At 45.7% G+C, this 17,855-nt stretch overlaps 1 protein-coding gene across 1 annotated transcript; it reads left to right on the top strand.

Annotated features, from left to right (window-relative positions):
• Positions 1–402: 402 nt before the first annotated feature.
• Positions 403–7,410, top strand: LOC124792042 (neuropeptide SIFamide receptor-like). The gene is made up of 2 exons (XM_047257910.1): positions 403–820; positions 7,349–7,410. Exons 1-2 carry the CDS (start codon positions 403–405, stop codon positions 7,408–7,410), a joined length of 480 nt encoding a protein of 159 aa, XP_047113866.1.
• The last annotated feature ends 10,445 nt before the right edge of the window (positions 7,411–17,855 follow it).

Raw genomic sequence — 17,855 nt, 5'->3', positions numbered from 1 at the left:
TTCCCAATTACGCTTGACACCCTGTACGACCGTCATTCGGTAATAAACATGGGTGTGATACTGAGTCATATGCTTTTCTGAAATTCAATTACGTGAAGTTAGGTCGTGGGGGGAACAGGAATGAATTAAGGAAAAAAAAAAAAGAGAGATATCGTAGGAAGTTTCCGTTGTGCAGGGAGTGAGGGCGTTACGCAGTTTCCGTGGCGTTGGTCGGTGCGTGCTCGGTAACTGCGCTGTGACAACCTCGGCGGGCTTGCGTACCGCAGCCCCGGCGCGTAGCGGCCGCCCGCCCGGGCCGAGGCGGCGCTGCGCGTGCGCGGGGGCGGCGGCGGCGGCGGCGGTGGCTCGGCCTCCGGGAGCGGCGGGCGGCGGGCTTCAGTGCCGGGCGCGCCGCCTCTCGCAATGGACGGCAGCGTCAGCGGGCCTTCAGCCGGCGGCGCCGTCGTGGCAGCGGCGCGACACAACGCGACGGCGGCCGCCGCCGGGGGCGGGCCGGGCGCGGCCGCGGCGGCCGGGGGCGGCGGGGGCGGGCCGCCTAACGCCTCTTCGGCCGTGATGGCCGCGGCCGCCGGGCCCTGGCCCATGCTGCCCGACGACCTCGTGTACCGGCACTCGGCCGCCATGACGGCCGTCTACTGCGCCGCCTACTCGCTCGTCTTCCTGCTCGGGCTCGTCGGCAACTGCTGCGTCATCGCGGTCGTGTGGCGGTCGCCGCGCATGCGCACCGTCACCAACCTCTTCATCGCCAACCTGGCCGCTGCCGACCTGCTCGTCGTCGTCGTCTGCCTTCCCGCCACGCTCGTCTCCAACATCTTCGTGCGTGAGTACCGCCGCTTCCCGCGACTGCGCTGCCGGCGCCGCCGCCACCGCCGCCGCCGCCGCTGGCCCCCGTGCCCGGCGACTGCCAGCCGCGGCACACACCAACCACGGCTGTCTGTCTTTCCTCACCACAAATAAAGCACGAGCACGGTCCTTTCTGCCTTCCCAACTCGCCTACACCCTTCTTGTCCTACGATGACTACTTCTCCGTCGAAATATTACGCTGCTCCACTGTCCGCTAACGCAATCCGTAGCGGAGCAGCTTACTTGCGGCGGCGCTCGCTACAGCTGCAAGCACGCAAAATAAAAACAAATAATGTTTAATCTTTCCAACTCATTTACAGGCTCCTGGATCACCGACTCAGTTTCGACTTCTGAAATTCTACAGCTTATGTAATTCTGTTAGCGAAACTCTGTTGGAGCATATTTCCTGAACATCTATTTCACTTTTTTACTTTAGGGTTGGATAAGTACAATATTGATTTTACTGTCTACGGCGCACACTACAGATGTAACTCCCAGCTCGAAATAAAATAAGAGCAAATTAGTTCCAACCTCTCCAACTCTTCCTATATTCTTCTTCTCCTCTGACATTTATTTCCCCGTTGACACATCGCACTCCTCCACTGTTCGCTAACCTACTAACTAAAATTTGACATTATCAGACTGGATGACGCTATCTATTCGCAAAACACCCTTTTATTCGCAGATTTGTCGATCATATTTGCCAGATTTATGACAGTTAATCAATTTCCACCCTTACTGAGTTATCGTCAGAACTAAAAGCTCAGAAGAGACAAAAAGGCACAGCCACTCTTAAACATAAACAGCTATAACAATATCAAAAAGTACAGGGAAAAATACACCCCGTGTCTTGTTACGAACGTATCACGTGAAGTTCTCTATCCACTCACTGTGGATTCTTAAAATCAACTGTTGTGTCTGACCACTCGCTGAACTTTAAAAATCGAACACTTGTGTTCGTAGAAGGTACGTGAGCGTTAGTATTGAGAGACACTTAGAGAAGTGAAGAATAACTCTCCATTATATGGAACAAATGTACGAGTAAAACGTGATACAACTTCCCCGGGCCCAAGGTTTTTATGCAACCCACAACACCTTCTAAAACCACATACTAGATTTTCATATTCTCTCGCTCTTTATTCGCAAAATATTAATCGTACAGAAAAATGAACACCCCCTTTTTGTAAAAAAATTAATGTAGCTTAATTTTTTACTTGGATATATTTTCGCCAGAGGACGTAGTTTTCAAATTATTTAAGAAAAACCTACAAAAGTGTCCTTCACACTTGATTTTCTTGTATAACTCGAAAACCGCGGCCTTCAGCGAAAATGTGTCCCAATAAAAAATTTTAATAACTTACATTTCATTCAAAAAGTTTTTGTTCGTAGACAGTTAGGGAATATGAAGATCTCAAGCGCGAGTTTCGAGGTTGTTGCAGGTTGTATAAATCTATCGGTAGGGACCGCTGACTCAGTCTCTTTTATTTCACTTGTATAATTAGGAAGCATATAACTCAAACTCTGTAGGAATAGAATACTTTGATCACGCTCACTATAGTTGCGGTTACTAACTCAAAACGTACAAAAAAAAGTTCAATAACTCAAACTCTTTTGGTGTCGTCTTGATCTACGGCACTAGTTCGATCATTGAAATACTGCAACTTGGGTAGTTCTGATATAGGAACTATGTCAGAGTATATTCTAAAATAGCATATTGTGCATTTGAACTCCACAGTTTAGACAAGGAAAATTACATTACTCACAAAATTGATAATACTATTCACATACTCTACACATACATTTTTAAATAAATGTAACACATTTCCACTACATTACTCGATTAATCTAATGGTCACAGATCAGGACAATATAGACTTATTTGTTTTTCTCATTATCGAGAAAATATCAGATCTGTAATTATAAATAAGTGCCCTCGCATTATTTAGACAATATTCCATAACCACCTTATTCACCTTATAAATCTGTCAATGAAGGGAATCATTGAAATATCACGGAAGTTAACTGGAAGTTGAGTTTAATCAATTTGTTGCATAGTTCTCTTCCATTTCGGTGTAGAAACCTTACGATGGCATTGGTGTTCGCTGCTGCTGTCGTTCGCCACTCAATATAAAATACTCAAAAAAAGGAGAGGGGGGATATGGCAAACCTACAGTCCAAAAACATGTTTCAGCTGTAACTCACTTACTGTGGGGTAATACCTGAAAAAGAAGAATGTCAGTTAACAGTATATGCAGCGGGCAGAGGGAAGAAAACATGCAGACAACATGAGAATGATGTACATCTAATAGATATGCAAAAATGATTAAAAAGCGGATGAGAAGTGGTACAAAGAGGCCAGAAGACGAAAAAGTACAAACAAGTCATGAATATTTCCTACACTTTTTAAGTCACTTATATCTAATCGAAATTATTTCACAAGCATGAAATTATTGGAAACTGGATTTGAGGTTAATATCTAGATTCTTAAAACCAAATTACAAATACACCATACCACTGAATAACAAAATATGTATGTATACATTTAAAATCCATTACAAGTTGCAAGTGTTTCAGTATCTTGTATCTAGATATTTACGCCACTAAAATTTATGAGATATGGACTGTAAAGTCCTTTCGTGAAATGCTCTAGTTTTGTTGCGCAGAATTTCTGCAAAACATAAGCATATTAGCATTCTGAAAACTTGAAGTCACATTCAAAATACAAAAAGTTAACTGAAAGGATGCCCATTTCACAACAGACATCCCCCCCCCCCCTGTCCGTCCCCCCCCCCCCACCGGCCCAATAATTAACTTAACATGATCAAGGAATTTAATTGCACAGCAACGTAGATCAATGTTTGAGAATAATAAGATATTTATAGCATTATTTTACATAGAAACTGAAAAACACACATTATGACAACCAATTTACAAATGACGCGACGAATTAATGAGATTAGTGACTACGTAATTTGTTCTTTTCGTAGGTTAATTAACATTTATTGTACCACTGTATGTCTTTATGGCACGTTGAGAAGAGACAGTTACTCGGTTGACTCAATGTTCCACACTTTTTTTACAAAGTAATGAAACGAGTGAGTCTAAATGCGTTAAAATTATTGTCGGGGCCAGCGGACATAATCGAAAAAGTTTTTCGACAAGTAGTGGATACAAAAGGCATGAGTATTTTGCATATTCGTAGCGAGCGACTGTAGGTTTTTGATATGCGAATATGTATTTTTTAGCACTATTCAGATTTTACCTACTTTGGAATCGAAACAGGGAACACATGGTTGAGACAAATACTGAGGTTTCGTACTAGTGTTTAGTACACTCATCGTCCTAATTTTAGAAAACAATCGTAATTAGAAAACGTTAAATTCTTGTCAAATAGCCCTAAAGCCTCTATATAGTGTTGAAAAGACGTCATATTCCGCATATGGCTGTTAATGGTTTCATTTTTGCTAATGCAGTTCCAGTGTTGTCGCCATTATCGACCCCTAATAAATGGTGGTTTGTCATGGCACAGCTCAAGGCTGTAAATGGTGGTAACTTTGATGCTTCTACGCTATATGTGCACCCTGACATGGCATCAGTTATTTGTTCTTGATAATGGCGTAAACAAACAAGCAACAATAGCAAAAATAAAACCTCTTGAACGTCGTAAGCGGAATGTAGAAGTCCTTTCAACACTGTAAGAAGCGCCACATGCTTGTACGACCTTATGAAAGAACTTTGAAATAACATTAAAATAAAGTACACACATTTTTGTAAAAATTCAGTTTTCATTCAATACCTTGTGGGATAAAAATGTTAAGACTATTATCAATGCAGCAAATAAATGGTCGTTTTTCTTACCATGACTTATCACCTGGCTTCAAACATTTACAATGGACCCGAAAACACTTAAGGTCAATTTCTTACGTAATTTACCCCACCCATGAGCCATTCACTTTGTAAGTCTGGCTCAGCCATTTAAAAATTAGTGAATGATATAGTGTTGTATATTTAAATTTAATGGTTAAAATACGTGTATTCGTCTTTTACATTGCAGAGGATTCTACTGAAAAATAAAATTAACTATGAAAGTCAACGTTTTAGCTTTCGTAAGTTCCCATGATGCCAGTTTTTTTCAATTAAAAATTGCCTATGGAATTGAACAGTTCTGAAGAAGGAACAGTTTCAGTTCTAAGGTTGGTTTACCTAGTCGTCAGATATGTTATCTGTTGGCCTCGCTAGAGGGAGCATTGTTGTATGTATCGATATATCTGTTCCCACTACTTTCGAGATTACACTGACCTGAAATCGTCATTCTAAAATTTTGGGTCGTCGTCATCAACGTGGTGTATTTGCGTGGTTGAACACATCGAGTACAGTTCAATAGCTTGGACTGGAAAGTATTCAGCAAGGTGACAATCGCCGCAATGTGAGCTTCTACGGCTTATGAGAAGCCGACATAGCATACAGCTAACTGCGGGAAACGAATTTAGATGAAATTTCGCCAGAAATCATTCGTTTCAGCTGTTAGCTCGATATTCTGTGGTTTAAAGTCTATCGACACAGACATTTACTGTCTCACAAAAGTCCTAATGACTAGAATGGCCTTGGCGGGCGAGTTCAATAACGTGGAGCTGAAGGCTTCTTACTTCACAATTTGATGACGCAAATTGGAATCAACACACGAACTTTGTCGAAAGTTTATTTTCAACTATGTATGAAACATACGTTTGTGCTACATCGTCAGCTTCCCAACATAAAACTATTGTATTCTTTCGATGTCGATGAAATCATGAATAATATCAAAATTAGTATTTATGTCGTTATAAGTTCTTATTCACTTCCTTCTTCTCCGTTAAACGAATGCAAATACACTCCTGGAAATTGAAATAAGAACACCGTGAATTCATTGTCCCAGGAAGGGGAAACTTTATTGACACATTCCTGGGGTCAGATACATCACATGATCACACTGACAGAACCACAGGCACATAGACACAGGCAACAGAGCATGCACAATGTCGGCACTAGTACAGTGTATATCCACCTTTCGCAGCAATGCAGGCTGCTATTCTCCCATGGAGACGATCGTAGAGATGCTGGATGTAGTCCTGTGGAACGGCTTGCCATGCCATTTCCACCTGGCGCCTCGGTTGGACCAGCGTTCGTGCTGGACGTGCAGACCGCGTGAGACGACGCTTCATCCAGTCCCAAACATGCTCAATGGGGGACAGATCCGGAGATCTTGCTGGCCAGGGTAGTTGACTTACACCTTCTAGAGCACGTTGGGTGGCACGGGATACATGCGGACGTGCATTGTCCTGTTGGAACAGCAAGTTCCCTTGCCGGTCTAGGAATGGTAGAACGATGGGTTCGATGACGGTTTGGATGTACCGTGCACTATTCAGTGTCCCTTCGACGATCACCAGTGGTGTACAGCCAGTGTAGGAGATCGCTCCCCACACCATGATGCCGGGTGTTGGCCCTGTGTGCCTCGGTCGTATGCAGTCCTGATTGTGGCGCTCACCTGCACGGCGCCAAACACGCATACGACCATCATTGGCACCAAGTCAGAAGCGACTCTCATCGCTGAAGACGACACGTCTCCATTCGTCCCTCCATTCACGCCTGTCGCGACACCACTGGAGGCGGGCTGCACGATGTTGGGGCGTGAGCGGAAGACGGCCTAACGGTGTGCGGGACCGTAGCCCAGCTTCATGGAGACGGTTGCGAATGGTCCTCGCCGATACCCCAGGAGCAACAGTGTCCCTAATTTGCTGGGAAGTGGCGGTGCGGTCCCCTACGGCACTGCGTAGGATCCTACGGTCTTGGCGTGCATCCGTGCGTCGCTGCGGTCCGGTCCCAGGTGGACGGGCACGTGCACCTTCCGCCGACCACTGGCGACAACATCGATGTACTGTGGAGACCTCACGCCCCACGTGTTGAGCAATTCGGCGGTACGTCCACCCGGCCTCCCGCATGCCCACTATACGCCCTCGCTCAAAGTCCGTCAACTGCACATACGGTTCACGTCCACGCTGTCGCGGCATGCTACCAGTGTTAAAGACTGCGATGGAGCTCCGTATGCCACGACAAACTGGCTGACACTGACGGCGGCGGTGCACAAATGCTGCGCAGCTAGCGCCATTCGACGGCCAACACCGCGGTTCCTGGTGTGTCCGCTGTGCGGTGCGTGTGATCATTGCTTGTACAGCCCTCTCGCAGTGTCCGGAGCAAGTATGGTGGGTCTGACACACCGGTGTCAATGTGTTCTTTTTTCCATTTCCAGGAGTGTATTTATGAGACTGGATGGCTCAATATCATGCACAATAATATATGGTGTGACAGAAATACTTTTACAAAAATTTGATGTCTTTTTTTCACTCCAAAACAAGACAATAATAATAACAAACATAAACTTGGAAAAATTCGTGTCTGAGTTATGGATCGAAGAAGTTTTTGCCAAATTGTCAAAGCTTTTAAATATCTATGATTTGCTTGTTTACAGGCATGCACAGCCACAACCGAAAATTCTCGTGGGTCAGTGTAGCTAGAAAAGATCGGCGCTAGAGTGTATGTACTGGAATTGTACCTGAACACCAGGCAGGTCCACATCTTCTCCCAGCACACGATTCAGGGTAATGCTACGAGGACGACGTCCACCACTCTCTTAACATACACTAAAGCGCTAAAGAAGCTGGCATAGGCATGCGTATTCAAATACAGAGATATGTAAATACCGCGCTGCGATAGGCAACGCCTATGTAATACAACAAGTGTCTGGCGCACTTCTTAGATCGGTTACTGCTCCTTCAATGGCTGGTTATCGAGATTTAAGTGAGTTTGAACGTGGTGTTATAGTTGGCGCACGGGTGATGGGACACAGCATCTTCGAGGTAGCGATGAAGTTGGGATTTTCCAGTACGACCATTTCACGAGTACCGTGAATATCGAGAATCCGGTGAGACATCAAATCTCCGACATCGCTGCGGTCGGAAAAAGATCCTGCAAGAACAGGTCCAACGGGACTGAGAGAATCGCTCACCGTGACACAAGTGCAACCCTTCCGAAAATTGCTGCATATTTCAGTGCTAGGCCATCAACAAGTGTCAGCGTGTGAATTATTCAACGAAACATCATCTATATGGGCTTGATGAATGCACGACGGAAAACTTTATGTCTTGCCTGGGTCCGTCAACACCGACACTGGACTGTTGATGGCTGGAAACATGTTGCCTGGTCGGACGAGTCTCGTTTCAAATTGTATAGAGCGGATGGACGTGTACGGGAATGGAGACAATCTCATGACTCCATGGACCCTGCCTGTCAGCAAGAGACTGTTCAAACTGGTGGAAGCTCTGTAATGGTGTGGGGAGTGTGGAGTTGGAGTGATATGGGATACTAATACGTGTAGGTACGACTCTGACATGTGACTCGTTTGATCACCTGCATCCATTCCTGTCCATTGCGCATTCCGACAGGCAATTCCAGCAGGACAATGCGCCACCCCACTCGTCCAGAACTGCTACAGACTGGCTCCAGGAACACTCTTCTGAGATGAAATACTTCCGTTGACCACGACGATCCCCAGAAATGAATATTATTGAGCATACCTAGGATGCCTTGCAACGTGTTGTTCAGAAGCCATCTCCATCCCTTACGGAATTATGGACAGCCCTGCAAGATTCATGGTGTCAGTTGCCTCGAGCACTACTCCAGACATTAGTCGAGTCGATGCCACGTTGTGTTGTGGCACTTCTGCGTGCTCGCGGGGACCCTTCACGATATTAGGCAGTGTACCAGTTTATTTGGCTCTTCAGTTGGCCCTGCAAGTACGCTTACACATGGCAGTGCTCCAGCGTATTTGAAAGGGTGCGAGAGGCCATGGCCCGACAAGCGCATGCCTGTAGAGCCAATAGAAGAAAAGTTTAAACATTCGCTCTGATTCTCTGATAAGAGAACTTCACAGAACGTTCTTTCCTTAAAAATTAAAAACCGAAGAAGTTATCGACAAATTCCTATTCACTTATGAACCAAAACATTATGACCATGTGCTTAAAAGCTTGTTTGTCCGACTTTGGCACGAAATATATCACTGATCCTGCGTATCAGGGATCCGAAAGTTTGTTGGTAGGTTTATGGAGGCATGTGGCGTTAAACGTCTACGCACAGGTCATGTAATCCGCGTAAATAACGGGCCGCTGATTTGCGTACGCGGTGATGGCGCCCGACAGCGATCCAGTCGGGTTCAATAGGATTTACATCAGGCGAATTTGGTCGCCGAGACGAGACTTCACTATAACACTTCTTACACCACTGTAGCACGGTTATGACTCCGGGACACGGACAATTATACTGCTGAAAGATGACATCACCGTAGGTGAAGACAACAGGCATGAAGGGATGCAGCGGGTTCGTAATTGTCAGCGTGTCTTCCATTTCCACCAGAGGTCCAATGCAAGCGGAGGAGAATGTCTCTTATAGCACAATGCTGCTCCCACCAGCCTGCATCCGTGGCGTGCTGCACGATTAGAGCCGCCGTTCACCTCGATGACGCCACTTGCGGAGACGACCATCGACCTTGTGTATGAAAAATGTGATTCACGCGAAGACCCGACACGTTTCCATTGATCGTTGGTCAAATCCCAATGGTCCTGTGATCATTGCAATCGTAATGGATGTCGTCGTTGGATCAGCTTGTGAACACATGGAGTCTGTCTGATGAAGAGCTCTATTTTCAATCATATACAATGGGCGGTGTGCTCCGAAACAACTGTGCATGCACCAGCATTATGCTCTTTCGGCAGAGATTCCACACATCACTGTCTTTCCTGCTTTACAGAGCAGAAAAGCGTGCGAACCCCACGTTCCGTGAAGAGTCGTGAACGTCCAACCATTTAGCGCTTAGTGGTAGTTTCACTGTCCTTCTGCCTCTAGATGCTCACAACAGTAGCCGTGAACATTCAACCAGCTTAGCCGTTTTGTAGATATTTGTTCCTAGGCTCTGCGCAATAATAATCTTCCCGTTCTCAAAGTCGCTTATTTTAATGGATTTCCCCATCTGCAGCCCAGACCTTCGCGAGGATGATCCTCCGTCCGTGTTGGCTCACCTTACATACTTTTGTTTCCGCAACGCCACTGGCGTCCAACGTCCCCGTGAGCAGTGGTCAAAATGTTCTGGCTCATCAGAGTATGGACAATTGTCGAGTTTGTGCCATTACAATCTATAAAAGATTCAACGAGACGAGGCGCGTTTCGCCACGGAATCGATTAGTCGGCGCGAGAGCGGTGCGGTGATTCTCAGCAAACTACAGTGGCAGACACTACGAGAGAGGCGTTGAGAACCACGGAGAAGATTACTGTTGAAATTACGAGGGCATTCCTCCGAGGATGAGTAGGGCAACACAACTTCCTCCCGAAATGATCACTATGAGAAAATCACAGAATTAGGAGGTCACACGGAGGTTTGCTGATGAACGTTCTCTCCGCCCACCGTTCACGAAGGAAGAGCGATGTGGAGGGGGCGAAGGCTGTGATGCCAGAAATATCCTCCGCCACACACCGTAATCTGGCTTCTGAAGTAGAGATGTAAATACTCTGATGTAAGGAATCTGCTGTATCCATCGTTTCCGACATCGGTACACGCGACTGGATTTGCACGGCCCCACCTCCAGCGGCGTGCAGATCACGGCGTTCTCATCGAGAACAGTGCTGTAAGCTGAGAACACGTCTCTTAACACCGTGTAAAACCGCTTGGCTTCAGCCAGTTTCTACCGTTTCATAATAAAGGTGCCGATCGATTCTGAGATCAAATAGTTCAAAGGGCTCTAAGCACTATGGGACTATGTGATCAGTCCCCTAGACTTACAACTACTTAAACCTAACTAACCTAAGGACATCACACACATTCATGCCTGACGCAGTATTCGAACCTGCGACCGTAGCAGCAGCGCGGTTCCGAACTGAAGCGCCTAGAATTGCTCGGCCACAGCGGCCGACGACCCTCAGATATTGCGATGCGGCTTTTATGAGTATGACCACCACTTCGACGGACTTGCTCTTTGCGATGTGAACTGAAAATTCGGAAATTTGTGATAAGGTTGAAACCTCCTCTTAGAAAAATTAATGAATTAGTGTGCTGATAAACCTCTTACGTTATTTGATTTTAAAGCAGCTGAGCAAAACATGAAACATCCCCTTAGAAAAATTTATGAATTACTGTGCTGATAAACCTCTTAGGTTATTTGATTTTCAAACAGCTGAGAAAAACTGAGCGTACTCAGACTTTTCTCTCTTTTCTTATTCTGATCATCACTAAACTGACCCACAGTATTTTTTTTTAGCGCAACGCAATCTGACTTTCAATAATCCCTACAAAAGAATGGCCCCGACTAACAATAACCTACACCTTTCAGGAATCACTTACCTCACAAAAATCTTCGTTACCCAAACTACTGCAATACAGCGTGCGCCAATACTGCCAGCTCAATAAAAGATTCTAGCTACTGAAGGCACTAAGTACTGATAGGCATAGTTAGCAAATTAAAGATTTTGATAGAGATAAAACAATGTATTTACCTTAATAATGTTCAAAAGTCATTATATACAAATTTTCTCGTTCTGATGGACGCACGTCCAGATCGTCCGCTCTCAAAATTCTGCAATCTCTCTCCCCACATCCACCACTGCTGGCGGCTCACCTCCAACTGCGCAACGCTACGCGCTGTTCATATCCAACTGCCCACCACTACAATACCAAATATTCCAACAATGCCAATCAGCCACAGACTGAACACAGCACAGCTAGTGATTTTCTTACAGAGCCCTACGTGGCGTTACCAACATAAAAACCTAAACGGCCTACTTACGAGGTCTTGTAGGACCAAACTGCTGAGGTCATCGGTCTCTAATCTTACGCACTATTTAATCTAACTTAAACTATCTTACGCTAAGGACACCCATGCCCAAGGAAGGACTCGAATCTCCATCGGAGAGAGCCGCGCGGACCGTGACAAGACGCCCTAAGGCCGCGCGGCCAAACCGCGTGGCATGTGAACCGAGCCGGCCGGATTATGGCATACAGCTTATGGTCGACTACGCCTGGAGTTGCTATGAAAAGAAGTGGCACCTCATGCCACCGCCCCCGGATGTCGAGCAGTACGGTGGGCGACAACCAGGAGGGATGGTCTGGGGTGCCATTTCTTTTTGCAGCAGGACCCCTTTGGTTGTCAACCACGGCACTCTTACAACACAGCGGCACGTCTACGACATTTTACGACCCGTTTTGTTCCCCTTCATGGCACGGGGCTTACATTTCAACAAGCTAATGCCCTCTCGCACACGGCGAGAGTTTCTACCGCTTGTCTTCTTGATTGTCAAAGTCTACCTTGGCCAGCAAGGCCGTCGGATCTCCCCAGTTGAGCACGTCTGGAACATTATGGGCAGACCCCCTAACCAGCTCGGTATTTTGACGACGTGACGCGCCAGATGGACAGAATTTGTCACGATATCCCTCAGGAGGACATCCAACAACTCTGTCAATCAATGCCAAGCCGTATAACTACTTGCATAACGGCCAGAGGTGGACCAACGCATTATTGGCTTGTTCGATTTGCGAAACTCTTTCTCTTGAATAAATCATCCAATTTTTCTGAAATTGTAATCATTTATTTTTCAGTACACATACATCACATGTATCGGTTTCCATTCCATTCGAAGAATTCATTGTAATCAGTATATTGTAGTTAAACGAGTTCCTTTAAAGTTTGTGGAAGCATTTATGATGATGATGAGGTCCCATACTCCGAGGCGCGTAGGGGACGATACGGGAGATCAGCACCGCTGTACTAGGCAAGGTCCTAGTAGAGGTGGTTTGCCATTGCCTTCCTCCGACCGTAATGGAGATGAACGATGATTATGAAAACGACACAACAACACACAGTCATCTCGAGGCAGGAAAAATCCCTGATCCCGCCGGGAATCGAACCCGGGACCCCGTGCGCGGGAAGTGTGAGCGCTACCGCAAGACCACGAGCTGCGGACGGTATTTATGAAAACCCTGTAATTTTAACATGAGAAAGAAAAGAAGTTTGGTCTGGATCGGGGTGTGGTACGGGCTAGAGACGACACCTGCAAATCTCCAGCATGATGCCGCGGCTACTAGCCCACAGAAGTTAGGATCTGACTCACATAGAAATCTATTATGCCCGTTTTCTCAAAAACAACAGAGAGTAGGTATAAAATATGGAACAGCTGTCGAACGTAGTTTAATGACGAACATGTGAATATCATCAAGACCAGAGAACCAAAATTCCCAGACTCTCCTCGGTATGAGAAATACTCACTTTTGAGGACGAACTGGTGTAAAATCCTGGTGCTTGTGGCGACGTCATTGAGGTGTTCCCTTGCAGGGGATCCCCAGGCAAAGGATAGCAGCGTAGCAGCAAGACACGTTTTCCAGAATGATTGCAAGGAGGACATGAAATATCTGACAACAGTTTATTTAGTATACCAAAATGAGATTATAAATTTTGCTACTTATCAACAGGTAGTAATAAGTCCTTCAACTACGCTTTCTTGAGCAATTTATAACGGTATAGTCTCAGCGGTGCGTCTACAATCTACGGCAAAGTACCCTGTACAGAGCAACAGGAGCAAGTCTGTCCGCAGACACTCACAGGCCACAGGAATCCACACTGATGTCACTGATATCGAGGCCCCAATTAAATATCCGGACTGGAATGGTTCAAAGTTCTTCGAATTCCAATTCTGACACCGCATCTTAGCTGAAGCTATAGTCTTAAGTTATGGTTAGAAAGTCCTATATTCGATAAAGAGCTACTGCTGATCATCCTGAAATCTTTCATTCGGTTCTCGGTAAGGTACGAGATTCTTCATCGCGTAAAGAACATCAACATAACGATCGAATGCTAGACGGCATTGTGTCTCAGAATAGTAATTCTTCTGAGGTGGGACAAATCACAAAGGCTGTAGCGGGAGTCGAAACGATCGTGTTTAGTTTGCAATTAAGAGAGGATCTGAAGAAACAACTCGCTGAAGCTGATTCTGAGCGTTGTTAGCATTATTTTTTCCTTTACGATGAAACTAGGCGTAGAGATCGCTGTATAAGACTAATAAGATGGGCGACGTCTGACGGTATTAAAATGCCGTACAGTGTGATAAAGTACGTCACGCTCACAGCAAGAATAACCAGACATCGTGTAACAAATAGTTTAGACTGCAAGTGGTAAGAGGAAGGATGCAAATATGCGTATGAAAGCACGCTGATGATGCGTAATCGTGAAGTGTCCGAACTTCCACTTCCCAGAGGAATTAAGCTACTGACACATGTAAGACATTTTCACAAATATTTGGTGATATTTAAAGTTCATATTAAATAAATAATAAGTCATTATTTTTCGTAATTAACTTCAAGCTACAATCACGGCGCTCTTACATGCTTCTTCACAGTAGAAAGAGTGTGAAGTAAGCAGCACTCTAAGGGATATTCCTTTGTTTCATATTAAAGAATAACGAAATTATTTCATCGATTGTAACACATCGAATACAAGGAAGTACATTAAATTTGTTATGGGTGCAGGTGTGCTGTGATCCCCCTCCAGCAAAAGTGAATCTGGGTCATGTGGATAACGCAGATTTCTTTTGGCCGTGCGGTATGCGTTGGTGTCGCTATGAATGAATATTGAATAAAAAGAGGGGAAAGATATGCGCACGATTGCGCCCGCTGGACTACAGACTAAGCTTCCTGAGAAGCAGCAGTCTGGTCGGTGAACCTAATGTCTACATTCGACACGACGGACAGAGGAGATTATATTTTAATCCCAGGCATAAGCAATAACTTTGATGATTTGGAACTGTATGCCATCATGTTCAGATCAGCTGTCGCTATGGTGGCGCCAGCATTAAATCTCAGACTGTTTGATGATGAGGCTATCGCTTTCTAATAGGTTCGTTATTGAATCCTACAGCTACTAGTTCCCATTTTGGGACTGCCGTAAGGTTAACTGTGAAATTCACGAATAACTTCTCGCGCATTGCGCTAACGTGCGAGACGGGAAGGTGAGCCATAACGACGCGCATTCAAGCAATGCTGGGGAAGTTCCCGATCTACGCCTCAGACAATTCGATACACATCCAGACAAAATGCGACAACACACATAATAGAGTTTACATTATTCAAAAACAGACCACTTTCCTCACTTCGGTTAACTGACGCCTGTGGCTACAAGAGGGGCATCTGGTCAAACGTGGAAATAAAATAAATATGCCAAATTACGAAAAACAGCGACAGGATAAACGCTAGGAATGAGAGGTACTGTGACGGAAAACTGAACCCCCTGGCGCTGAAGCTGTTCCTGGTCAGCTGCTCCCCTCAATCAATGTAGGGCTAGTGGCTGTCGCTGACTTATTCATCCGTGGATCACTTTTTCGAGGACGTTGGTAATGCCGCGGTATCGGACGTATGCGACTGCATGCACTACCGGTACGTTCCAAAACGACACATATAAAGAAGGGATTTTTCCGGGGCTCATTGTGCTCTATTGGTGTTAGAAGGTGTTTTGGGAAGCCCTTGGGCTAGGGACCATTTGTATATCCAACAGAGGAATCGGCTAACTGTAACTGTCCTACTGTACAGTGTCAAAATGTGAATACTACACGCTTCTTCCAGTTAAGGCAAATGGTATAAATCGGTTGGTTCTTTTTGCATTAGGTGTCGTCTACGGTACGGTCGTAAGGGGCTTATGGAGGCACCATTTATTTCATGGGCGGTTGTTGAGAAAACCCAGGAAAAACTTTTTTCGCCATTTCTTCGCCGTCAGCAGCGAATATGTAAGTAACTAACCGCAGAAAACTGCACAAATATTAACGGCATATTCTCTAGGAATTTATTTAGAAGGCCGTCTTCCTGTTTTCTCGGTATCTTTGTCCGTTATCGAGAAAAGCCGCAAAAACGTAAGTTCCCCAGTGTATCCCAGCTCCCCCACAACGATAATGGCCGGGGTGTATCAAACAGTGAACCCGAGTCTTCTGTGCAACAATCAATAAACTAACACGCAAGTGGACCTAAATACACAACTGGCCATTAAAATTGCTACACAAAGAAGAAATGCAGATGATAAACGGGTATTCATTGGACAAATATATTATACTAGAATTGACATGTGAGTATATTTTCACGAAATTTGGGTGCATAGATCCTGAGAAATCAGTACCGAGAACAACCACCTCTGGCCGTAATAACGGTCTTGATAAGCCTGGGAATTGAGTCAAGCAGAGCTTGGATGGCGTGTACAGGTGCAGCTGCCTTTGCAGCTTCAACACGATACCACAGTTCATCAAGAGTAGTGACTGGCGTATTGTGACGAACCAGTTGCTCGGCCACCATTGACCAGACGTTTTCAATTGGTGAGAGATCTGGAGGATGTGCTGGCCAGGGCAGCAGTCGAACATTTTCTGTATCCAGAAGGGCCCGTACAGGACCTGCAACATGCGCTCGTGCATTATCCTGCTGAAATGCAGGGTTTCGCAGGGATCAAATAAAGGGTAGAGCCACGGGTCGTAACACATCTGAAATGTAACGTCCACTGTTCAAAGTGCCGTCAATGCGAACAAGAGGTGGCCGAGACGTATAACCAATGGCACCCCATACCATCACGCCGGGTGATACGCCAGTATGGCGATGACGAATACACGCTTGCAATGTACGTTCACCGTGATGTCGCCATCACGGATGCGACCATCATGATGCTGTAAACAGAACCTGGATTCATCCGAGAAAATGACGTTTTGCCATTCGTGCACCCTTGTTCGTCGTTGAATACACCATCGCAGGCGCTTCTGTCTGTGATGCAGCGTCAAGGGTAACCGCAGCAATGGTCTCCGAGCTGATAGTCCATGCTGCTGCAAACGTCGTCGAACTGTTCGTGCAGATGGTTGTTTTCTTGCAAACGTCCCCATCTGTTGACTCAGGGATCGGGACGTGGCTGCACGATCCGCTTCAGCGATGCGGATAAGATGCCTGTCATCTCGACTGCTAGCGATACGAGGCCGTTAGGATCCAGCACGGCGCTCCGAATAACACTCCTGAACCCATCGATTCCATGTTCTACTAACAGTCATTGGATCTCGACCAACGCGAGCAGCAATGTCACGATACGATAAACTGGAAACGCGATAGGCTACAATCCGACCTTTATCAAAGTCGGAAACGTGATGGTACGCATTTCTCCTCCTTACACGAGGCATCACAACAACGTTTCACCAGGCAACGCTGGTCAACTGTTGTTTGTGTATGAGAAATCGGTTGGAAACTTTCCTCGTGTCAGCACGTTGTAGGTGTCGCCACCGACGCCACCCTCGTGTGAATGCTGTGAAAAGCTAATCATTTGCATATCACAGCAGCATCTTCCTGTCAGTTAAATTTCGCGTCTGTAGCACGTTATCTTCGTGTTGTAGCAATTTTAATGGCCAGTAGAGTATTTTGATAGAGATATATTTCTTTTAAATAAGAGTATTTAACAAACCACAGCAACCTTTTTTTTTGGCAAACAATATCGCAAACGATAGACGACACAAGACCCGCTGGAGCTACGGCAGCTGTGAGCGAACTCGCGGCAAGCAGTAGAGGCGAGTGTCGCGCTCTTTAATGGCAGGCGTAAACAGTTACGAGGACACCGGGCAGCTGTGCTGACACAGCTGTCACTGGAGCCAGACAAGCTAGCTAGGGGCCTCGCGGGACAGACAGTCGATTTGCGACGAGTTACACGGCCGGCCGAGTAGTCGCACTTCCAGTCTTCTCTGGTCGTACTCTAGTGGATCTCCTTGTATCTTTTTAAATCTGGCTTTGGTTTATTGAAGCATAATGCCGACAGTTTCGTAAAAATATAAACCGTACACACAGAGGAATCGCATCATAAACACCATGAACAATGATTTAAAACTATTTTGCACTGTTCACTTAGAAGCAATACTTACAGATAAAGAATATTGAAATA

This window comes from Schistocerca piceifrons, chromosome 1, assembly GCF_021461385.2.
Source record: "Schistocerca piceifrons isolate TAMUIC-IGC-003096 chromosome 1, iqSchPice1.1, whole genome shotgun sequence".
In the NCBI taxonomy this organism is placed as follows: Eukaryota; Metazoa; Arthropoda; class Insecta; order Orthoptera; family Acrididae; genus Schistocerca; species Schistocerca piceifrons.
This window is presented reverse-complemented; position numbering and strand designations above follow the sequence as displayed.

Bases quoted from the DNA above. Each gene is read 5' to 3' on its own strand.
- LOC124792042 (XM_047257910.1), top strand. From the start codon at position 403: ATGGACGGCAGCGTCAGCGGGCCTTCAGCCGGCGGCGCCGTCGTGGCA. The intron at 821-7,348 runs GTGAGTACCGCC...GCTTGTTTACAG, and splicing joins CGTCTCCAACATCTTCGTGC to GCATGCACAGCCACAACCGA.